General features: G+C 40.5%; 1 protein-coding gene and 1 long non-coding RNA gene across 3 annotated transcripts in view; one reads left to right on the plus strand and one right to left on the minus strand.

Moving 5' to 3' along the window:
• The window catches only part of NUP205 (nucleoporin 205), a 51,107-nt gene extending 38,779 nt beyond the window's left edge, over positions 1-12,328 (minus strand). Inside the window, exons 1-8 of the mRNA XM_084496599.1 lie at positions 12,145-12,328; positions 7,666-7,808; positions 6,616-6,787; positions 5,615-5,759; positions 4,541-4,700; positions 2,411-2,639; positions 2,065-2,229; positions 1,116-1,291 (exon numbers count right to left, since the gene is read on the minus strand). Coding sequence (XP_084352725.1) covers positions 1,116-1,291; positions 2,065-2,229; positions 2,411-2,639; positions 4,541-4,700; positions 5,615-5,759; positions 6,616-6,787; positions 7,666-7,808; positions 12,145-12,172 — 1,218 coding nt within the window. The 5' untranslated portion in view covers positions 12,173-12,328. The remainder of the gene's footprint in view (positions 1-1,115; positions 1,292-2,064; positions 2,230-2,410; positions 2,640-4,540; positions 4,701-5,614; positions 5,760-6,615; positions 6,788-7,665; positions 7,809-12,144) is intronic.
• On the plus strand, positions 10,864-21,421 carry LOC311423082. 2 transcript variants are annotated; one of them, XR_014685574.1, is made up of 6 exons: positions 10,864-11,742; positions 15,878-15,984; positions 16,075-16,185; positions 18,382-18,458; positions 19,034-19,251; positions 20,561-21,421. It is a non-coding gene; the product is annotated as an uncharacterized lncRNA (long non-coding RNA). The 2 variants fall into 2 exon arrangements; XR_014685575.1 differs by lacking the exon at positions 10,864-11,742 and adding an exon at positions 13,828-13,880.
• The last annotated feature ends 3,826 nt before the right edge of the window (positions 21,422-25,247 follow it).

Genomic DNA, 25,247 nt, shown 5'->3' on the forward strand with positions numbered 1-25,247 from the left:
CTCCAAAGGGCTACTATGTCTGTATTACAGAAAACACCACTGCAGGCTGCAGGCACCACTGCAGGCTGCAGGTAGCCTTCAAACAGAGTCCAAGACTTGCTACAGTGCATTACGTTTTGTATGCAGGCAACTGCTGCAGTAGAAGCATACTGCTTGAAGTTATCAACACGAACGCATTTGAAATGACATTATACTTGCTCCATGGGTATTCCGTTTGTGAAACAGATGGCTTCAGAAAACAACATGGAAACCCAACAGATTATAAATAAATTAGGATTAAACCTAAAAGCTGTCTACACACTTTCATACGCACCCTCAAATATTCCTAAGGCTCAAGTGTTTTCCTGCCAATATTGTTCTCATTCTGACAGTTAACAATGAACAAAATTTCTTTTGAATCTTCCTTTTTGCTCATTCTTTGAAAGAAGTAATTATTTGCAACTCCAACTACAGCTCAACACAATGCAGGTCACAAAAGAAAGCCTCCATCAATTACATAAAAGCATTTTCATATAATTTTAATTTTCCATGCCTAGATACAAGGTCTTGCACAAACAAAATTGTAGGAATTGCTTCAAACTTTTCCTTAAAATCCTTTTGCAGCACTTCAGTTGTTCCAGTGAAATCAGCAGGTCATTTTACTAACAAATGGTAGTAGTAAAGAAAAAGTAGAATAACTCCCCTTAAACATGCAAAAGCTCATTAGTAAAAGAATTAAATAAAAAAAAATAAAGGCAAAAACTGTCACTTCTTTTAGGTTATACAACTGTCAATATCAAAAGAGAAGGGGAAAAAAAGACAAAAACCACAGACATCGCTATCAAGCCCAGAATTCATTTAAATTCTAAGCATTTAAAACAAAACAAAACCACTGCAAACACAAAAGCTCGCTTTGCAATCTCACCACACTGAAGTAGAATTTGATTTTCAAAACACTTCATTGCAGAAAACAAACGCCAAATGCTATGGGTTCCACAAAGTCAACTTTCAGGCTTTCTAAAGTGCAGCACCTCGAGCTCAGGTTGATATTTGAATCTCAATGCTACCTGTCCTAGAAATAGAAGATGACGTGCCCATGTTTCTCAAAAACTATGCTATTCACAGAAACAACTTACTTTCATTGGCATGAGTGCAAGGAAGTCTGTGACAAGGTTGTGAATTTTGCGAATGTAAAATTCCTCCTGGTAGAAATTTTCAGATCCCACAACAGATTCAGTCAGGAACAGAAAGACATTATCAGCAACCGCTAGCTCTGCCATTGCTTCATCTGCTTCAGTGAATTCTGCAAGAGCTGGACAACAAACAAAACAAAACAAAAATCACAAACGGGAGAAAAATAAATTACAACTATCTGTTAACAAACTATACATATTTTAGAATACCTGTCTGACAAGCAAATCAACGTGCTTCTAGACACTAAGTTTGTTCCACTGAACAGGAAAACTCTAGATTGAAAAATGCAAGTTAATGTAGGGTGACAGTCTCAACTTTCATCTGTAATGTAAGTTAAAGTACATAATCCATTTACCTGATCAATCTAAGGCTGTGAACTAAGAAGCACAAGCCAACCTTAATTAAACATTAGTTATGATGTTCACATTTTCTTTATTCTGTAGTCATGCCTCAGTTCTGACCCAGACATGAGCCTGGAAAGCTAGTGAAGTACAGGAAAAAAAACATCTGTCCTCTTAAGATACTGAGTTTTAATATTTGCAGAAGCAAGAAGTCATAAACATGAATCTATTCTGCATTGAAGTGTTCAGGTGATATTAAAGCTGCTAAGATGCAATTTTTCACATTTTTCCATACATTACAATCCCTTTCACTTCAATGAGACACTACGCAGTATTAATGGCTAATGATTAATTATTTCTAAATCTGTGTACCTACCACAGCAACGCAATTCTCAACAACCAAACTCATGTACTGAGAAAGCTTTGAAGGAGGAGCATCAACAGTAGCTTTATCCTGAAGGTAAGTACTAATACCTGAAGAAGGTAACAGCACTTTGACTTGCACCACTCGCAAGCTGTGAATCCTGAAGCACACCAAGTAGTAATTTACCTGTCACATCAGATAACTGCGATATTCCTCGTAAAGCCAGTGACCAGGCTAATCGAACAGTTGCTTGCAAGCCTGGTAGTTTCCAAGGCTGAGATTCCTGAAGACGAGTGTGTATTGTTGCTATGTATTGTCTTTCTGCTAGCAGAGGCAGCCGGTGCATCAGATCTTAAAGAAAAACAAAAAAGATCTTAAAGAAAAACAAAACCACTAATGCAACACCAACACCCAGTGAATGTGAAAACAAACAGGCAGAATCCTACCAATTTGTTACCAATGACAAAATTGCTTAAATAACAATTTAACCACACGCACAACATAACCCCCGTGGGAAACCTGTCAGCATTACCTTCACGATCCTCTGTGCCTTGTTCTAGAAAACTGACATCAAAGCAGTAGAGGAGCGCCATGAGCAGAGACAAGTTCACACCGTCCAATGAGCCATCTGCTTCTACTGTTACTTTCTCCAAGTAACTTATGAGGATTAGAGTGTCATCCTTACTCAGCGGTGACTGGCAGGTCCAGACAAAGAGACTTTCAGCCAAGGACTGTCGGCACTCTTTGATGAGGTCAGAAACCTTTTCAAAAGAAACAGTGTATAGAGCTGTACTTGCAGCGCATCGATCTGCCTTTCTCAGTCCATCATTATGACTAGAGTAAGTTAAAAATTACTTTAAAAACAGGAGCTGGAGAAAATGCTAATTTCTTTAAGTGCAACGCAAAAAAAAGATATATAAAAATCTTATGAGCCTTCAGATTCCCTGGCATTTCACATGAGGCGTGACTAGATAGCTTCGAGAATGACAAGATGCAAACCAGCACCTCTGTCAAGGTCAGAAGACGTGAATCTACACAGAATTTTTATAGCTGTAAACACAATATGTACACAAAGGTCACGTTTCATATCTCTAAAACATAACTACGCTGGCAGTTACATCCAGTTAAGGTCTTAAGATTTCTTCCTTCCTTTCTCCAAAAGAGATGTCCTCAAACGACTATACACATACCTAAATTTTAAAGAAATTGAGTAATAGGAAAGGCATTTAACATTAAAACTTTCCATCAAACAAAATACTTAAGGCAAATTTGAATATACACATAAATGAAATCTAACATGCCCTAATACATATGGGACAAATATCATGTCCAACAGGAAAGCTATGAAGCATTTTCATACTAAAAATATGGTTTTATTCTTTGGCAAAATATGTTACGCTAAAATTAAGTACATTGGCTCTCCAAAACGATCAGTTTGTCTTTTTTTCTAACAGTGACACCAAAAATCACCTGTTTTTAAGCAAGGACAAACATTTACTTCATTTGTTAAATTCATTCTGCTCCCCCAAGCTGAGTTTCAAGTACTTAACTGCTCTAAGTCTCCTGAAAACAGCAGAAATTCAAAACAAAAATAAAACAAGCAAACAAAAATCTCCTTAAAATAAAAAGCCCCCACAAAAACCCTTTCATAATGGTATTTTATTAGCTAGGTTATTGGTTTCTAATAACATTCTTGATCTATACCCATTAGACCTGGTAAAATAAAAAATAAGGCATTCTATCTCCATTAAAATCATGGGCATAGTGGTACAATGAGAAACTCTTCAACACTAAACACAGCTAGAAATCTCTGCACAGGCTCCAGAAAAATAACAATTCTAATGAATACAAAGGGGAATATAGTAGTCCATCTAAAAGCAATGAAGCAAACCTTCAATGCAAAGCATTACTTGAACTTGAAGGCAAATTAGAAGGGTATGTTTTGCATAGTTTCTAGATGAAATAGCAAAAATGCAAAACTGGTTATCTGGCAAAAAAAATAATTGATTATAACATAGAATACCCACATAGATCCCACACTGGAAAGAACAGAAGTTAAAATGATAATGTTTAAAATTTCCCTATTACAAATACAGTGTGCAGTTAGACTCAGTCCCAATTAATTTCAAGGAGTACAAAAATGAAAACTCATTTTTAAGCAAATCTGACTGTTCACTATTAGAGATGCTTCTGGTCATGTTAACACAAATAGGTTATTAAAAAATGCATTATTTGCCTGCCTAGACCCACTTTCATTCTGTTTTAATCCTTTGTGAATTTTAGTTCTCTATTTTTATTCCAATGGTGGTGGTAATGGTAATGCTGAAAGCAGATAATTTAAAACATTTTCTTTAGAATTAAACTGCAAAAACATTTACTTCTTCACAGTCCTTAATTGCATTTCTTCACTAAAGATAATGTATGCCCTAATATCAGAGAGCAACAAAGAAACAGAAATGCAGGTAGAAATCTGGATTGAACAGTGGTATATCGTAAACCATAGTGTAGTTACCATCACGTAAGCCAGTAACAGCTTCCAAAGGTAAAGAGAATCCAGATGGGGGGGGAGGGATCAATCCATATCTCTTTGTGATCAAATGTACTTTAACCTGTGCAGTAATTTGGAAGAATCACATCTAGTCACATCTAGTCCCCTCTTTACCTCTTTGCGATGTTTCTCACTGCCCAATCCTCGCTCTCTCTGGAGTTTATCGAATTCATTGTTCAAATCAATTTGAGACACAAGTGTGAGGATCTTCTGAGTCAAACCGTGTTCCATTAGGTCATCTGTAAAGCGTGTTGTCATGGCCATTAGCTCTTGACTGTAATGGAGAGAATATAAATTTAACAATTAATCATGTTATTCCCAGTGATGGAGGAAGTCTAAAAGAATCATTCCCATCAAATTTATTTGCTAGCCAACATAAAACGTACAACTACATCAAACACACAAAGCAACTAAATGTGTATCAGTAATTAATAAGCAGTGATCTCTCAAAATGCTCTGCTGAACAGATACGAAGTCTCTAGGTAACCATAGCTTCAAGAACATGGAATATGAGAAGAGTACAGCATGAACGAGCCAGGTAAGATTACTATCAAAAGCCAAAAGTACTATACATAAGATGTGCAGATTTCACAAGCTCACAGCCTTTCTCACTAGTAAATGCAATTGTCCAATTACTGAAACAGTGGAACTAGTTCTAAAGCAATCACTTTTTTTTAAACAGAATTTGTATCTACACTGTAACGCATCTTTGAATCTTTCTCTAGTTAAGCAGTCACCATGCATTGGAACTAAACAGTGTGTTCATTTTTTTCTTTTTAGTCAAAAAAAAAAAGAACATTGTGCTCGCCAGTAGAGAGTGTGTCCATTTTAGGTAAAGGCAGGAGCACAATCCTCTGTTTTGCAGGATGTGGGCAGTCAGAACACAGCACACGCAGAAACTCAACTCTTTCCAATACTGAATCGGCATCACTAGTTAGAGAAACCCTGACTGGGTGGGTGTCTGAGGCAAGTGCTGCCAAAAGCACAAGCAGCATGGGAGAACTGAAAATATCTGTATTTATGACCCATTAAACATACTTGTAAGACAAAAAATACTATGTTTAAACATGGAAGTGACAGCATCAGGTCATGAAAAAACAAATTTGCTAATATTTGCTTTCCCTCAACAGTCCTAAAAGCATTAAAAGCAAAGAGCAAGTTAATCTAACAGCTAATCCTAATACAGACCTGAGCTCCAACGTCCACGTCTTGCCTTGGCGTGACTGGATGAGGGCTCGTAGTGAATTGGCAATGCATCTTTTTCCATCCCAGTACAAGAGAACAGCCACAAGACCTCTTGTAAGGCCAGGAAAATGAGGTTGCTGGTGTTCTCCTGTTGAAGGAAAATGTACAGAATATCCACAGCAATTTGAGCATGCATACTTCGATGAAAAGTTTATATTTTTGATACTATTAAAATTCAGTCAACTATTAAAAATTCCACACATTTACAAGTAGAGGTGCAAGTCCATATGTATCCTAGTCCAAATGGTAGTTGCAACTGATATCTACCTGTCCTAATAATCAGTTCAAGCTGATTATCAGAATAATATATATTTTCTTCATCCAAATTTAAATTTTCTGTCTGAATTTACATCAAAAACACAAGTTTGAAATAGAAATTGAGGCTGGCTTCCTGATGCCTTTTGAAAGGTGACATGCTAGCAAGCTAGCTCTTTAAGGAATTTGAAAAAAGTTAATGATGAACAGTAACTAATAACAATAACTACGAGACTATAGTTTAATAACATTGAAATCAAATTTCTATGTGCAAAAGCAGGTCTCTTCCCAGAAAACTTCTTTTACTAATAATTTTTTAGATTATGATCCAAGTACAGCTACAAATCAATGTATAACTAACGCATAATTTGCAGAACCAATGCCTATTCCTAAACTATTTGAATTATTTTTAAACTATTTTGAAATTAAGTAATAGAGAAATAAATCATTTTAAAAAAATCAAATTATTCCCACTTTTGCAAAAGCTGCATAACATATGAACATTACAGTTCAGAACACTGTCTTTATACTAAGTGACAGCACCAGATTTCTTTTTAAGAACATTCTCAATGTTAGGTAACTCAGGCCTTGACTCAATCAGGCATTCACGTTAAGCATACACTTAACACAAACAGTAAGGCCCTATTTAAGTTCTATTTCTCCAGCTCTTAAATATTTTCCCTTCTCACCAGCTAGAAGGAGCTCCACAGCTGCCAACTCTCCAATATCAAAGAGGTCACTGAGGATAAAGGCTTCTCTGATGAGTTGTTCTGGCAAAAGCCTGGTTCCCTGCTGACCCTGGATAGCAACCCCTTCCGTACTTGCTTTCTGAATTTTCTCATGCTGCTGAACATTCTTTGGCTGGAAGAGAAACAAGCAACGGAAGTTATTCAAAATGGCAACAAGAAATACTGAATAAAGCTTTACACGTTAATCCTTCCTCACAAAGACAGTTCTGAGGAGTTACATTGTTGTCAAAAAAACAAAGGCAGCATTTTCTAACACAGAGATAGTAAAGGCATCCTAAAAATGCTTCGTGTTTGCACAGTAATAGCCTTGTTGTGGTAATATACCAAAAATAATATGATACAATCAGTGCTGACATTTAGTTTACTGAGAATAATGGTAAAATACATAGGCAAAGCTCTATACCCAACTTATTTTCTGACCTATCAGTCTTACAAAGCCATACGCTATTTCAAAAGTAACAACAGGAGACATTTTCTAATTGTTACCTTGTGACCCATCAGCCAAGAACCAGTGAGTTTTTCCAAATCTCACATTCCTAACAATTCACAGTCTATATTTTGTAAGTTTATGTTTACTGATTCTGCGCGTTCATTTATCTAACTAGCTGAAGCATGAGCATGGACCAAAGCCAGGAGAAGTTGTTTTGTGCTTCCTTTTAGACATGTAAGAGGAGCACAGAAAAAACAATACTTAACTCAGAGATTGTCAAATACTTTTATTATTTCCTTCAAAACAGCATTCAAATAATCAGAGGGGAAAAAAAACGTTATAGATACAATTATCCTCTACAAGACACAGAGCAGTATCTATTTTTCAAGCAACTTCCATTCTTACAACAGAAGATTGTTTTAACACACTTGCATTATGTACTGTAAAAATGTAGAATGAAAAGAATAGTCAAGGCCTAAAGAGTTTGCACTCCGACAACACAAAACAGATTAAATCATCAATTTTCAAACTCATTTTGCAACAGAGCATTAGTCCAGTACCGGATTTCTGAAGAGAGAAATGAAGTCAGATTTGTGTTTCTTTAAAACCTGGTCGAGGCGATGAATAGCTTCAGGTTGCCTTTTCCAAATGGCATTCATTACAGTTTGCCATATGTCCTTATATGGACCCCACAAGCTGGCAGCTGAAAGAAGAAATTAAAAAAAAAAAAAGCGCATTTGAAATGGAAGAAAGAAAAAAAACTTCATACAGTATTTTCTATAAAAAGACCTTTTTTAATTTAGTGTTTATCCCAGCTTGGCAGTCTAGATTGTTATGCACATCAAGCAAAGTGCATTTTCCTTTTTGTAAGTTACCACCACCAACAAGAATTGCCTGATATAAAACCTAATTGCATTTAGGGAGTTTGAGAAACAGAAAAGATGATGCAAACAGGTAAGTTCAGGGGCTGAAATTCATCTTATGGTCTTGTGTCCTTCTATACCTAAGAAATTCCATCCACTTCAATAAGGTCAAAGAATCACCAAGAACTGGACAGACCTTGAACCTGAATGCAACTCGGCAAGGCGGGCTTCCTGCTTTCCATTTTTGACAGAAAGACCAAAACTAAGAAATACCTAATATGAGGGACTGCAAATGAACAACAGAGCTAACAGAATGTGAAACATCACTGCACCACACTGTGTAGAATAAAATATGGATTAGGAACCAAAATCATAAATGTAAAGGCAATTCTACGTAAGTAACAAAAATCGTAAGCCCAACATAGGCATTTTCCCATTTGTTCATCCTGCTCATTCTAATTAAAATACAGAAATACAAGTGCTTTGGATTCATAAGACACTTGTTGCTAACACTCTTCGGAAGAGCTTCATTAAGACATGAATTCGCTTTACTAGAAATAGACCAGCACGAACACTTACCTCAGTACACTGAGAAGAGACAAAATTAGTGCTGGAAGCTAGCAAGCACTAATTTAAGTCAGTTCTTTGTAATTAAGCTGAGTCCAACCACTCTCTAGAATCTCTCCTCCTCAACACTGAAAGAAAGTTTCCTCTGTGTACTCCAAAGTCAGTACTACAGCTAAACGATCTCCTCCTCACTAGAAGCAGCATCATTCACAACTCGAAGTCTGTAGCATGAAGACTGCACTACAAGTTTCCTCATTTATATCACTTCTCACAAAAATAGCTTGCTGAAGTAGTCTTCAGAATTCCGGCAGCAAAACTGCCTAAACCAGGAACCTTACAGACAGAAATTATTCCTACCGCTTGGCATTAACGGCCCATTAAAAAAAAAAAAAAAAAAAAAAAAAACTTGAGATTTATAAGGCTCACATTAACAAGAAGTGCCAAAACGTTTCCCTTGTTACGTGTCATCTGTATTCCTGAAAGTTGCAGATTCTACACACTGCAAGTCATTGCTAAATGTGCCAAATTTGTTACCAACTGTGTTCAGTTTACCTGCTAGCTGCCACGTCAACCGCTGCCTGATTACAGTTTCATCTGTTTCAGAGCATTTCCTAGCAGTGGGTTTTGTATGCTGTGTCCTGAAGGTTAGCCCACATGCAAAAATACCAGCATTTCACCTAACGCTGGCTTGACTTTTATTTTTTTTCCCTTGGTGATGTGCAAGGTAACACTATGAACGAAAATCAAGTACAGGAGCAATGTTTTACCTTCATGTAGCTTGTCCTGCCCCGTTCTAACCCTCAAGGTAACCCCAAGGGGCATCAAAGCAAAATATATCCATCCACACATCAGCCCGACAAGGCTGTTCACATTAAGACACCACACCAAGCGGTGTGCTCTAAAGTGAAGATGAAGTGAAGATGCCCCTCTTTGCCATACAGTGAAGACAGCCCCTCAAAGGCAAAGCAACGCAGAACGCAGCACGGATGCCCATAGCGCTGAGGTAGCACAAGTCACACAAAAGCGTAGCATATGAGCAACCCAAGCACAGGAATGAGAGCAAGTCTCAAGTGAGACCATTCGTTTCAGTCAGTTTTACCCTTATGTGAGCCGTCTTGGAATCAAAACCAAACTAAACACAATCATGTCAGTTTTATTCTGTTGCAGAGGAAGAAATCATGTAAAGCAATGAAATAAACCCTCCCACCCCAAACTCTGCACTCACAAAAGCTCCCATCCCGCATACTGTTGCTTCCTGTGCAGTTAGCAGTGCCAGTAGAGCTGTGTTATCAGACAGCTTCCAAAAAGGACAAATCCTCCACCCTTTTCAAACATCAGAGTGTTTTAAGCTTATGACTTTACCCCTGCCCAGACAAACTCATTCAAGATGGCTACTACTGGGCAAATAATTACACACTGCAGACTGTAGCTGTTTCTCCCATGTATCTTCACCAAGTTCAGAGAACTACTTCTATTCTAAATAGCCTTTTCCAGCCTTCACTCTTATGAAGTTGCAGAGTCCAATAAGCAGCAACAGCAATCCAATGCTTGCCAAAAGCTGCTCAACTCTTTCCCTTACCCAGTTGTTTGCTCTTGTCCCTACAGTATAATTGCTTTGCACCAGCCCAAACACATGTGCTGTCAAGCACTAAAACAAATGAAGGATCCAGCCTAGCTGAAAACTAATCCAAGAGTTCATTTTCAGCAGGATCACATCTATAACGCAATTTGCTCTGTGACACCACAAACAACTATACTAGCAGAAAGACAGACTATTGCAGAGAAGGAGTAAGTAACCAAGATGGAAAACCAGCTGGACTGTTTTGCTGCTGCTAGCAACCATGCTAACCTTACGTTGTTTCCATTCTTAGTTTTAGGACTGAGCATCCTACCAGGGAAAGCAAGGAAGGCTGGGCTAGGTTGCTTCTATTGACAACAGCAGTTTACGATTATGCCTGAACATTTTGCCAAGCTAGAGACTTAATCATGCTATATCCATCCCCACAATAAAAATAATAAAAAAAAAATAAAATCTAGGATAAAATCCATGTTCTATCCACATCCATTTTAATTTCTATCTCATCTTTCATGTACAAGGTTCCCCTTCTTGACCTATTGTAATTATAAGGCTATAGAATTTATTGGAATTTACTGTATACATTACATGGCAAGAAGGTCTAGTCCCGCTTGAATGGCTCCAATTTTCACTTTAACAAAGCCACTTCTCAAATTCTGTGAATCACAGGAATAATCACCCTTCTTCATCTTCCAATGAAGGTCTCTGCTTTTGTATTTTTTTTTTCTTTTTCCTTTTTTTTTTTTTTTTGGGTGGGGGGGGGGGCTTTATTTAGATCGAATCATTTAGGGATTCACTTAGACCAAAACACCTTCTCAGTAGGTTTACTCCTTCCTTGACATATGATTTGAGCTTTTGAAATCCGATGGCTTTATTAACTATGCCACTATGTCAGACTCCGCCTTTTGGCCATGCCCACATTCCAGTCACAACTGCTTTTCACGGGGTCTTGTTCTCCTGCTATTAACCTAAGGGAAATTCAGTGCTACCAAATGCAAAATCCTGCACCACAGACGGAAAAACTCCATGCAACAGTACAAGCTAGGGACCAAGTGGCCAGAAACCAGCTGTACAGAAAGCACTAGAGTGTCCTGTCAGATAAGAAGCTGAACGCTAAGCTGAGCAGCACGCCCTTGCTAAAATCGTGGTCCCTGCACATTGAGCTGTGTGAACAGCACTGCAGCCAGCAGCTGTAGGGCAGTGATTTGTCAGTGTCAGGCATCCCTGAAAGCGCATCGCTCCCTTGAGCGCTGGGCTCCTCTGAGCAAGACAGATGCTGGAATAGGGGGGCAGAGAACATGATGAATCAGGATGGGGGCACTAAAAATAACTGAAGTTGCCAGATTTTAAGAAGTGAGCGACTAAAGAGGAACTGGAGGTTTGCTGTCTTCGACTACTTAGTGGCACTGTATGCAGAAAATGGAGACAGAGATATCCCACGGGACGATAAGCAGCAACTAACACAAGTTGCAATGCAGAAACTCTCCATCAGGGAAATAAAAACAAAAAGCTACCCTGAGGATCGTCAAACATTTGAACCGAGGCCCAGAGGAGCCTCTGCAGGCGTCTCCATCCTCACAAATATTCCAGCAACTTCGGGTAACGCCCTGAGCTGGGTCTGCTATAAGGAGGTGCGTGCATTGCTTAGGTTTCGGGCGGTTTTTTTGTTTGGTTGGCTGGTTGGTTTTGGGTGGTGGTGGTTGCGTTTTGTTTTTTTTGGGGGGTGTTCCCGTGCAGTTACACCAGGTAAGCGCTGCCTCAGCGGCCCGCACCCGCTCCGTGTGCCTGCCGCCCCCAACCCGCCGCCCCCCTCCCCGCGGGACGAGCTCCCTCCGCGCTCCCAGCCGCAATCCTTCCTCCTTTCGCTTTGCGTTTCGCTGCGGATAGGCTCAAACCATGCGACTCCGGAGCTATCTCCCACCGCCGAGCCCCCAGAGCCGCCCGCAGAGCCCCCCCGGGCCGTGCAGCCCGCTCGGCGCCCGCCTCCCCTCAGCGCTGCCCGCCCGGGCCGCGCCCGCCGCGGCTCCGCTTACCCGAATTTACCGCCAGCGGCGCCGCCATCTTAGCGAGAGGGAGGGGCAGCGGCGCCGCCGCCTGCAGAAGGCCCCGCAGCGCCGCGGGCTGCCCGCCGCCGCGCCTCCACAGCACGGCTCCGTGCCCCCCGGCTCGGTACCCGGCCCGGCCCGCTCGGGGCGAGACCCGCAGCCGCTCCCCTGCCCCGCTGCGGTGCCGCCCGGCGAGGCGGGGAGGGGACGAACGGCAGCTCCCGGGCCGGAGCGCGGGCGGGCTGCGGGGCCTGAGCCGCGGCCTGACGGGAGCTGTAGGCGCGGATGGGGAGCGTCGGGGGAGCGGGCGGCCGGGACAGGGCGGCACCGGGCTCCTGCCGGCACCACATAACTTAAATAAACGGCGCTTTTACTTCACTCACACACGTGCACAGCCCTTCTTGTCGTGTTACGGGCGATCCTTTAGCCCTACTTCATAAGCCACGCTCAGTAAATAAAGAAAACTACCTGAAGTTAGGTGTAAACTTATTGGAGTGTTTTATTTTCTCTCAAAAAAAAAAAAAGTGACTTGCGACAGATCGTTATTTAAAATACATGTAATTAAAACAATCATATCCACTTAAAAACAGTAAACAAAGCTTTTTTGATCAATTTTGTGAGCGTGGAGCTTTTTAAAGGGGTATGTTTCTTGGTCTTCAACTGTAAACTAATGTTTACAATCTGTAAGGAGGGAAGAAACAGCCCTGTTTTTAGAGGTTACTGTGAAGAAAGCTGCCTTTTAAATGCAAAATGCAAGAGGAAAAAGTACCAGGAACGAAGAAAAGAAAGGGAAAGGGTCATCTGTACACGTGTCTGGAGCTAAAGAATATGTATCAGTACCTTAGAAGTGTCCCGTATCTGAAGTCAGTGTACTACCCTCTGTCCCCGTGGTAATGGTCTCATACAGGAATTCCCTACAGTCTTACCTTTAAGGTAAAAGATCCCTCCAGAGAGATGTATTCCATAGTCTCTCCTCTTGAGCTTTATTAAAACAATATTTCACCTGTTCTGAAACAGTGTCCAGCAAAGTAGGCCCATGGGAAACTAACAGAATAAATACCTTTTTTCTCTAGTTCTTCAATATAGTTGGATGGCAGAGGGGGCAATAGAGAGAGAGCAGTGGTCCTGGGGTGAGAGTGAGTTGGCAAGATAGCTATGGGAAAAAGACACCCAAACTGGAGAAGGTTTCTGGAGAAAGAAAATAAATTTTAAAAGGGGCTGGGGGAGTGTCCCACCCAGAACAGCTTCTCACAGAGTTCAAAGGATTAATCTGTTCCCCTTAACTTGTCCTAATTTGTTCATTTAGTCAGAGGGCTTATATTTCTTTGAGATATACCTTTTTGTGGTCTTAGCCATGAGCTTGAACAGATCTATCCATAATAAAAATAAAATGATTGATAATGAATTACTTAGTTCGTTGTGGGAAGAAAACACTGTCAGATAAGAGGCAAAAGCGGAAAATAAGCAAAGGTGTTCCACCTGCAGAACTAATACAGCCTAGGCACAGCATCTCCTACCTTCTCCTGCACACCTGTGGCTGCAAAGCCACATCTCTGCTCCTACACTGCCCACATACCACCCAAAGACCTATGATTGATGGGTTAAGAGAGGGAATAAAGCAGGTGGGAATTGTGATATGTTCAGAGACACCTGTGCTGATCAGCTGGCCACAGCAAACTTAAAGGATAGCTTGAGGTTTTACTTCAGTCTTTACAACCACAGCGGTTTGTCCTCATTTTGATTTTTCTTTTCATTTTCCCTGACTTTCACAAAACTTCTGAGGACATAAACTTTTGAGTCCTTTTACCCCTTGATCATATTAGGCTGGACTTGGCTCAGGAATTGCAACAGGTTCAAAAGCTACTCAAAATATTTGGCAGGCAGAGTGTGATTTCCTAAGCCTCATTTCCTTAAGAAACAAGGCCAAAGAAGAAAAAAAAAAAAAAAAAAAAAAAAAAAGATAAATAAACGAATCAAGTTTTTAAAAAAGCCTTTCCCAGACATTAAGAGCTGTCATATTGCTTTTGGCATTCAGATGCAGCCAGATTGCACACATTTTTATTTTTTTTTATCTCAGAGGAAAAAAATCCTGTCTAACCACTGCAGATTGAAGATGTTAAATTTCCAGATAATTCTTTTGAGTCCTTTGCCAATGGGCCACCAGTCACATAGCAATGTGAAGAAAAAAACTCCATGAAAAGAGCAGATGGTATGGGGTAGGTCATTGAGCAGTTGAACTTCAGAAGAAAAATACCATGCTTAGCTTCAGCTGTGTAGCATTTATTTTACTCTTTCTCTGTTAGCAATGTGATTTTTTTTTAATGCAAAATAATTGTGACAGTAGAACTCCTAGTATGGATGAAGGAAGAGTTGTAGCTAGATACACCATACCATACATTCTAAACGTATTTATGTCAGCATAGCTGCATTCATCTGTGCTTTGATGAGTAGGCAAGTCCATGGCTAGTAATTCTTTGCTTATTCTTGCTTTATTGGCTGTCCTTTAATCGAGGATCTTACTGTTTACCCAGGATTGCTGGCTGGTTTGTTAAGCTATTTTTGCCAAGTCACTATAGGAAAAGAATACCTCATTCCTCTTCCTAACAATAGCTCTTAGGAAGTTCTCCTCCAAGACAGCTGGGTTCAGTGAGGGACACATGCTTCTTTCATCCTTAATTAGAGGATGGAAATCTGGGAAGTATCAAAGGTAGGCTGGCACTGAATGCCTGAGATGGATATTAATTCCTCTGGATTCCAGGGAAAGGAGGTCCCCAGATTGCCTGCGGGATAGTGAATTGTGCTTATGCCACGTGAGAGCTCGTATAAAGCATGCTATTTTTTGTAGGTAGCAATAACTGCTAGTAAGAACTAAAATTAGCTGCACCATGGATGCCTGGTCTTTGGCTGGAAATTCTAGATGCTTTGTGCTGTAATACAGAGGTAGTATTATTATTTTTAATAATATTATTAAATCTAGTCTTTGCTTTTCATAGTCAAATCACATACCAGGATACAAAGATAACAATAATGATAATACAATTTATTTAGTTTGCATTTTATTATGATTAGGAAGAACAATTGCTAGTAATAAAAGTTTTTTCTAATGCCCAGGAGGCCATCCATAATCTCATACCTTTAATCTTGAGTGCAATCATGGGGATCACAACCTGGGTGATTAACTGAAATGAAAATCCGAAGTATTTTCTGCCTGGTAGCTGAAGAAGATGCCCTGTAGACGTACATCTACATAAATATAGATGAGCATTTACATTTTGAAAGATTTTTTTTTTTTTACCCAGAAAGTTGGAAGTATTTCTGGCTACTGACTAGACCATAAAAATTACTTCCTTGAGCTCTTATTTTGACTGACACCAACACTGTGCATCTCAGCTTACTCATCTGTAAAAATGGGTGTAACATTTCACAGTAGCCTGGAATGCTGATCAACTGGATCTTTAGCCTGGCCCTATCTGAACACAAAAAAGAATGTGGTTTTGGGTTCCGTTAAGTTGGCGGAGTAAAATCCCTGAATTGTCTTACCATGCAGGCTAATTTTCCAGAAAACTTCTTAGCACTCTAATCCTGTCTTTGTTGTGAAAAGGTGTGTTTTATACATCAAGATTATCAATCCAGCCTCAAATCTTAGAAGAAAAATGTAAGGCCTTTCCCTGCAGTTATTCTCAAAAAAATAACTTTGTAATTTCTCTGTCTTTCATCCTAGATATTTCTACTGTCACCATGGTTTCTAAGCTCATCAGAGAAACTGTGTGAGGTTGTTGCTAGCTTGGAGAAGTGGTTTATCTAGTCCAAGGCAACAAAAAGCTAAATGTTGGCAAAGTTGTACCAATACCTTCCTCAGGATATGGGAATGGAGGGAAGGGAGCTGAAGAATGATCAATGTTGTCCTCCCTATGTTAGGACAACTATTGACAATCAACATCAAGTCACAAATGAACGCCTTGATAAGAGGAATCAGTCATTTCCCTGCTTGACAACTGGGTGTTTGTGATCCCTGTCTGAGCTTCAGAGGCAAATTGAAAATACCATTCTTGGCTGTGTGATGTCTCTTGAACTATTTTGGCAACTTTTTTGCTAATTCCTGCTTTGGGGCCCTGAGCACTCTGTCTTTTTATTCGTTGTTCTCTCTCCCAGAATTAAAATAGCTTTCATCTTCCTTTTTGTAACAATTTCTTCATCTAGCATCTAAAGGGAATGCAGCAGTTATTAATGGAGGATATAATCTGATTGTTTTAATGGTGTAACTGCTAGTAATCGACAACAAAAGGTGAGGAAACATACAACAGGGAAAATGACAGAAAAGCAAAGTACAAGCCAAATGGAGATATTTGATGTAGTCCATAGACAAGTTGGCACATCAACTGCCTCATTGATATTCATTCTGTTCAGGGATTTCCGTATCAGATTTACAGATGGTTGATGTTTTTGCTAGTTGCCAGTCCCACAGTTTCAGACTTTGCTCTGAAATTCACAGTGAGCTCTTTCCAAAGCATCTTGTATATACCTTGTAGGCTGAATTGTACGCTTAACTTTTGGATTCTCATCAGAGAATGGCTGTGCTGGATTAGGTGTAAAGCCACAGAAGTGTAATGAAGTCACTTTGGCAACACTGAAGGTGTGTAAGGTTGCACAAAAATGCCTGTGCTAAGAATGTAAAGCACAGAGGTTCTTTAAGTAGTGGTGATACAGGAGATGGGAGAGAAAGCATCCTGACAGTCATAACCTGAGCCAAATTAGAAAAATCGGGACTTTATACTTATAAACTGAATGAATTTGATGGGAACCAACATGACTTGGGAAAAATGGCATCTGGCAATGCCTTCTTTACTGCAACATAAATTTGCTTCACAAATTATACTGCCACTCTGTTAATCATTTTCCCATTGTCGTCCACTTTGGCATTCTCTGAGTACAAGCGGATAAGTTTCTCCACACTGAAGATGTGTGCACAATCTGTCTTGCACAGTTCTGACAGTCAGTTACTGAAGTACTTTCCCTGTCTTGATGCTCTGAGATAGCCTATTTGAAAGAAAAACCTGCATGAATAGGTAGCATAAGAAAGGATTTGCTTTCTGCTCCCGTCCACTTTTGTTTTGTTGAAATTTTCTAAGGATTGTGAAGTATTATCCTCAGCAGCAAGAATCTGCAGGACATGGACAGAGCAAATCCAACTTCTGAAAGGGGCAACTGTATTAATTGTCTCTGGTGCCAAATTATTTCACAAGAAGGCACAAATCTCTTAAGGTCTCCTCCTGCTTTATTTGGTTATGACTGTGCTGCAGAAGGATAATGAGAAGCAATAGGAGCCATTCACATTTAATAGAGCAATTGTTGAGACCACATGTTCAATAACTCCTACCAAGGTGACACCTTAGATGTTGAAGCACTGAACTGTATTACGTGCTTGAGTGATCAAGGCTGGCGATTATGGCTATGCTCATTCGGTTGCTTGAGTGTTTAATGGTAGAATAGTGGAAAACCTTTATCTTATCTGCAGGTTTCCAAGCTGCATGGCACATACCACTGTCATACCTTCCTTCTAGATGGCATCAGATAGCCAAAATGAATTTCCCTAATCATTCAAGAACATTCCTATTTAAGTCAGACAAAGCTAATCCTCTGTCTTTGAAATGTAGTGCTGAAAAACACCTGGTCAGCTAATATGAACTCTCAAACAAAATGAGACCTAACCAATGGAAAAGATAAATTTCTCAGAGTTAATCGTGTGTGTCTGCAGGTGTCCAACATACTGGAATGGTAATCTGTTAGGTCTTTCTGCAAGTCAAAACTACTACTATTGTAAATTAACTTTTGTGGAATTATTATGGATAATGAAGCATACTTTGGAGAATAGTTCACTCCAAAGTTAATAACCTAGTGAAAGCTGCATACAAGAAACGCTGATTTCAGGAACAGAAATTCAGAGGTCAAGAACTTGCAGGGGAAAAAAAAAAAAAGTGACCCACATTCATCATTATGGTTGGTATCTGCATCAAGGGTCATACCAGTTCTCAGACAGCAGTAATTATGGTTATGATCTCAAGATAGCTTTACATCTTGTGCTATCTCTTTACAAATGGCAATCAATATTTGCTTGGAAATAATACTCAGAATGTGTCGCTTGGCTGCCTTCCTAGGCATCTTTCTATTAACTAAATTATTTTTTTTGTATAATGCATAATACTTTCACTCCTATTTAATTTACAGTCTGTCTGAGGAGACAAGAAGTTGCAGTGAAGTCCAGCCCAGGAGGTACTGGCTCGTTGTAAGACACCAAGGAGAAGGTTTGCTTGTAGGAGTATTTGGAATACAACTACACAAGAACACTAAGCTATGAGAAATGCCCTATAAATGAGGTGGCCTTATTTTTAATGAAGATTTGATTGTACATTTTGGGTGATTTAGTTTGACATTGTTTTTATCCTGGCAGATGGTAAATGTGTTTCAAAGTGATTTTCCAGAACTTCTGAGAAATCTGAGTGTCAATTTTGCGGTCAAGCCAGCATTATAAGAAGGCTTAATGCCTCCCTTTCACTGGAGCAGTTCAGATCATTTTTCAGGTTGTGAGAGGCTTGCTACGTCCCCCCTTCCTCAGCTTAACACATCTCCCCTACCTCCCATAAAGGTTGGAGGTGACTTTGGCATTGTACGCTCTCAAGCTTTTTGTTAGTGCCACTTCATTTTGCAAGGTATAAATGAACTTTCACTGGATATGGAGCTGGGGCCTGCCAGAGGGTCTTAGAGATAATTCCACCATTCAGATGAGTAATCTCATCTTTCAATCATCATAATTTTTCAAGATCAATCAATCTGATCTTTACCACCAGGTAAAGCGTCTTTCTCCTGTGGTCTGTTTCAGTCTTCAAGTCTCTTGGAAAAAAGCATCAGCCTCAATAAAAAGAACTGAGAGAAGCACAGTCTGGAGTTCTCTACTGCCTTAGAGCTCAAGTAATGTAAGACTCAAATACCAATTTTCTTTCTGCCTAAATCATGAAGAAATGTAACCTAAGTTCCTGCTACTTTGGAGAGTTCTTGAAAGCCTGATCCATGTGTGAAAGAGGACACCACTTCCACCAGGTCTGTGAACTTGACCAGCTATAACCTTTTCTTCCTTATGGGTGTTTTCAAACCAAGCCAATCTATATAGCAAGGTTACCTTTTTTTTTTTTTTCCCCTTTTTCTCCCTGTTCTCAGCAAGAACAAAAATGTGTTTTTATTTGTATTGATCAGAACCACTCTTTTAATACTTTCTGCTTTGTTTGTCTACTCAGATAATTCCATGAGTCATATAGCCCCAGTGCTCTCAATAGACAGATTGATCTCACCTAATAATTACCTGTCTTGTCTATCCATTCATGGCCCCATAAAAAATGATCCAACAATACTGTGCAAACACAGACTTGGAGAGAATTAGAGGATAGTATTAATTGTTGATATTCAGAATTAAGAGGGAGTAAGGAGGCAGTTGGGGTTCTGCCACCACACACAGCTAGTGTCACCCAGTGCGACATATATCATGGCATGATGCCCACATCCTTCCCAATCAAATCACGGCTGGAGTCAGCTGTGACAGATGAAGACAGTCCTCAGCAGGAGGACTGCCTGCCAGAGCCAGTCAGCATGAGGACTGCAGTGGTAGGACAGCAGGAATCACCTTTCGGGTGACCTTCTGTCACATGTGGTGACATGAACAAAAACCCAAGCCCAGCACGCAGTGGGCACACCTTACAGGTAATTGTGCTGTCAGTCTACTCTTCTGTATTCACAAGCCTTCTGCAGACTGAGCTGCCATGGCTCACATTTAGAGCTTTTATTTAAAACAACTGCTTGGATTTCACATGTGTGGAAGCTTCAAAGAGGGTTTAAAGCAACCAGCCTTTTGAACTTGTGTGTGTTAAATTTCTTGGAGACTTCTCTCGTGAACCGGTTGCTTCATGACATTGAGAGCTACTGAACTGTAAAGGCTATAAAAGAGACAGACAAGTAATGAAAACCTAAGGTGGCTGTGTTTATCCTCTTAATTCCTCAGTTATCTGAGATGAAAGGTACCAATTAAAGGTGGATGCTGTGTCATAGCTAGGTTTTCTTAAGGAATCACACTACTCAGAGTATTAGCCAAGCACCTTCTACAGTTTGGATCATTCAGTCACATCTACAATTAGAAAGCAGCGCCCAATAAAATTCAATTAGGCCATCATATTTGCTTTTGTACTGGAGTACAATAGAACCATTGTTATTCTTTCAGCAGTCTTACTTTAGATTTTGAGTCCTGCATTCTGTATCTGCTCTTTGACTTCTCCTGATAATAATTGTACCTCAATAAACAGATACTGTACCTGTTTAACTATTTTTAAATAAAATCCAAATTGGCATTTTTGCCTACTAGATCGAGACAAACTTGGATAAGAAGCTTGGATGTTAACTAGATCCTGAAGATGAAACGATAACACCCTCATCTTTAAAATCTCAGCTCAGACTACTCACTGTTTGCCTGTCCTGAGGTGAGACGATATGACTTCATTCTGGTGAGAAGAGGTCTGGGAGATCTCCCTCTGATTTCTGTGCCTTTGAAGTTGGACCGAAATGAGTCAAGGTATACACTGCTCAGAAGAATGAGGAAAGGTATATATTATGCAGCAGGAAGAAAGTCCAGTGTCTAGATTCCTATCTGCAAAGAGGATTGAAGAAGAAGGCAACCAGCAGCTCGCTTCCCTCATGCCCCTAATTTTGGCAAAGTCTCCTCACCAAAGTGGGAAGTAGCAGGCTGCCTACCTGATCTTGATGCTTTTACTCCACTGCCTACCTGATCTTGATGCTTTTACTCCACTGCTTCTGTGCAGGAGAGTGAAGAAAGTGCCTGCAGACCAGCTGAATGAAAGAGTTGCCTCTGAAGGGCGACAAGGCTGCCCACGTGCAGCTAGCCTTTGGCAGAGCCTCCTGTTACGCAGCACCCTGTGCATCTTGCTCTGCAGTGAATTCCCTGCTTTCTTCTCTCAGCAGCCTTCTTGTTACCTACTGTTCTGATTAGTCATAGCTTCACCCTGAAGTCTTTTTATAATTCATTCCAACATAATACGCCTAGGAGATTAAACATGGCAGAGTCTCGATGCGTTTGGTAGAATCTGGTGGGTGCCCACATCCTTCTTGTATCGTCATCCTGTACCAATGTTTTCCACAGCGTGGGCCTCAGACTTGGTGTGGAAATCCTGTGTGGGAAACTTGTAGAATGAAACAATCTTTCATGGAATGATGAGTTGTCATTGTTCTTTACAGAAATTGCAAATGTTCACCTGTTTTGGAAATCAGGCTACTTTTCTGGGATCCTGCACATCCTATAAGCATCTGAAAAATTTGAAAGTTGTGGCATTTAGATGTTATATTCTTTTACTGCCAAGTTAGGAGAGAGAGCTTTAGAAATAGACTAGAGCAAAGAACTCAGCATATCCTTCCTTCTCCACATGTCAATCCAACAACTGTGCAGTACCTTCTAAGGCCCAGCCTGCAGTGAGTTTTTATAAAACAAACACCACCTCAGGTAAGAGTGACACAATACATAAGCAGTGGAAGTGCTGATGGCACATCTGTGCAGAAGCTTTCCATGCAATGCTTTGGTTTCCCAGAAATGATACAAGGAGAGTAAGGAGAAGAAAAGAAAATCTTAAGTAAAAATCAGCACATGATTTGCATGGTTTAGCAAAACGTGGCTCCTGTCACAGGCTGGCTGACTGCAGCTTAAAATAACTTATTTAAGAATCAGAGGCAATTTGTCATTCCTTTAAAAAAAACAACCGCTAGATTATTAGGAATAAAACAAACTGGGTCTAGCCAGGGCTTCAATTCCACCTCTGACCTGTTAAGAGGAGATTTTACTATTCACGCGGTAATGTGACAATTATTTAAATGTTGCAGGAGAAAATACAGTAAACTTTGGCAATTCATAGGAAAGATGCAAACCTATATATTAAAGTAGATAAATACCTGCCATCCTTCTGGTGTCTCCATTAAGCTGAACAGTATGGTCAGGATACCAGCCTGGTGTCTGTCCCCCCGGCAATGATCCCTGCCTTCGGTGTCCCTCAGTCTGGCCCTGTAATGCCATGGGAGGGAAGATGCTGGAGGGAAGAAGGAGCAGAAGGGGAAAGAGCAGAGCAGCACCAGGCACACAGCACAGCCTTCGCTCTGTCAGCATGTCAAGAACAGGCCATTAAGAAGAGGAAATGTCCTCTATCAGAACATAAAGGCCCAATTTCTCTGTACAACAAGCACATCCATGTCATATGGAGTCTCAGATGCAGCTCTGCCTATATGCAAGACTGATCTTATTATTCTGGGATCTCTCATTCGTCATCATTACAGTCAGGTTCCTGCAGCTTCTTAAGGAACATACTCGTATTTCTGATTAACAAATGCTTCACCTTTCTGATTTAATCTATTATTTTGGCTATCTAGCCTATCTAATCTCAGGCTTGTCTCTCTATCAGCATTATTTATACAGCACAGAATTAGCTGCAGTGGCTCACATTCCTCTGGCAAAAGGAAGTAGATCTGCCTGGAAAACTGCAAGGTTGCAGCTGGAGCTTGGCTGGTGCAATATATTTACAAGCATCAAAGTTCACCTCTGCCCCTTAGTGCAACGTCACACTTTCTTGACCGGTGAGCTCCAGCCACGCCTGGCCTGTGCAGAACGTGAACTCTCACACCACTAAAGCCTGTAGACATTCTTTTCACTAACATTTTCTGTTTGTACAGTGCCCATGGAATCAATACACAGTATAAAGTATTGCATTTTCCCAAGTCATGCACTTTTCATTTGGTCTCAGCAAATCCCATATGGCTGAGGCATTTTTATAAGAATGCAAGCAATTCGGAGCTCTGTGGAAAATGCTGAGTGCTGCTGGATGCAGGCAGAGGGCAGAAGAGGAAAAATGCATTCCTTTGAACGCACTAATATAGAAGGCAATTAAGGAATACAACAATAATGAGCAATAATTTTCTCTCGTAATATATGTTGCGCTTTAAAGAGCAGGTGAGGACTCACTGAAAACAATAACAAGTAACATAATGAAGTCCTGTCTACACAAGGATGTTACTTCAGATGTTTTCGATGAGCTGTCTCGAGTGCATTCACAGAGATTGTTTTAAAGTGACTGGGCTTTCATTTTGCATGAATGAACCCCAGGCTCACCAGCTATAAGCTGTGTCGAGCTCACAGGAGGATTCTGTCCACTCTCGCAATGATTTTCCCTCATTGCATAACGTGATGTGGTTTATTTGCTGTCTGGCCCCTGAGTGCCCTCTTCTGTTCCAAGATCATCTGGATTACATCTAGATGAATGCTGGTGGCTTCCTTTGCAGTTCCAGTCCCGCCAGCCAAATTCACACGCTCCCTAGAGCAGCACCTCTTTTCTTCCCCTGATACTGTCTCATGGGTTGCGTGCAGCACACCCAGACCTGCCTTTATGGCGGTGCCTCAAATACTAGGATTTGCCAAACTGAATGCAAGAGAGAGACAATCCTGAGAGGTGGAGCACTGCCACCATAAAGCAAACACTGGCTGCAAGAGCACAAGGGGTGTGAGCAGGACCTCCAGGACTTTTCATTCTAAATCCCCAGAACTGGGTGAGTTGGAAAAGATTTATATGTGTGAGATTGCCACTGAACCCCGGTATTGTAATGTACTCGTGTGATTTACAACAGCTGTCAAATGATGTCACTTCATACAGGGAGTTGTAGAGCTAGTATTTGTTTCAAACCACTACACTGAAACGCGAAGACTGAGGTTACAAAAATGCCTTTTGGAATCCAGAGAGACGGTCAGTTTTCAAGTGCTGCTGAGGGAAATACTGCTGTCACATCCTGTATTCGAGTGGAGCATTGCATCTTCAAACCAGGTAATATCTTCATGCCATCACTGGCAGTGAAAGTGAGCTGTGTGAACCACGAGCCTCTCTCCACCAGTTTGGCACAGTCTTCCCCAGTGTGGTCGTTGTGGCCTTCCACAAAGGAGAATCCAATCTACGTCCCCACCTCACGCTGCTTGGCTGTGCTTCTGGCCTCGCTGCTGCTCTTCCTGCTGCTCAAACAACACGGCGGCCCAGCATGAGTTAAAGGGAAGGCAGATTGCAGGGCAGACATATTTATTGCAACAGTGGATGCAGAAAAGGAAAAAGCAATAGCAGATTTAATTTGGCTCATACGTTGCTCAGCACACTGAGCTCCTAGCTCCTTTCACGTTTTATGAGACGAATTACCAAAATTAAACATTTCAAAATGCTGAGATTATGAGACACTTATAATCAAATCTTGAGCAATATCAGATCCTTGGATTCAGGCCAGTCACTCTAAAGTCTGTTCTCTTTTAGCGCACACGATGCTGACCTGTACGTGCTATCAGAGATCTTAAGGCAAAGACTGCATCCCATTTTACTATGCACAGAGCAAAGTGATGCAACCATCTTGCTCATCTGTATGGCATCTCTCATTTGCTTCTGCAGTTGAGTATTTTTCAGCACTCTTCTATGCAATGCTGCAAACTCCTCTGATTTATCCATCGCCTTTTACAGTAAGACTTTTTCCTCATCTCTTGGAAATGCACTTCAAGGTAAAATCCCTACCAAGGTGCACATAGTCTGCAAACTTAAATCCTGTTCCTCTTCACCTCTCACAAGTTCAGGATCTTTCATTCTTCCTGTTCCAGAACCAGTACAGGCTTTCTATAGAATAGAGTAAAGTGAGAGGCATCTTTCTTTGTTACATGCAACCAGATTTCCTGGGAACATCCATTTCCTAGGGAAGCCTGGACTGAAAAAACATATGGGAATGACATACTGAAATAGAGAAGAAAAAATGAGAAGGAAAGAAAAAATGAGAAGGAAAAGGAAAAGAAGAAAAGGAGGAAAAAAGAGGAAAACAAAAAGGAAAAAGAAAAAAAAAAAGAGGAGAAAAAGAAGAGAAAGAGAAAAAGAAAGAAAAAGAAAGAGAAACAAAAGGAGAAACCTATTATCATGGGCACTGTGTTCAGTGTTCATGACAAATATTTGCAATTTGTCTCTGGCAACCAAGGCACCATAATG

Source organism: Aythya ferina, assembly GCF_964211825.1.
Source record: "Aythya ferina genome assembly, chromosome: 1".
NCBI lineage: Eukaryota > Metazoa > Chordata > Aves > Anseriformes > Anatidae > Aythya > Aythya ferina.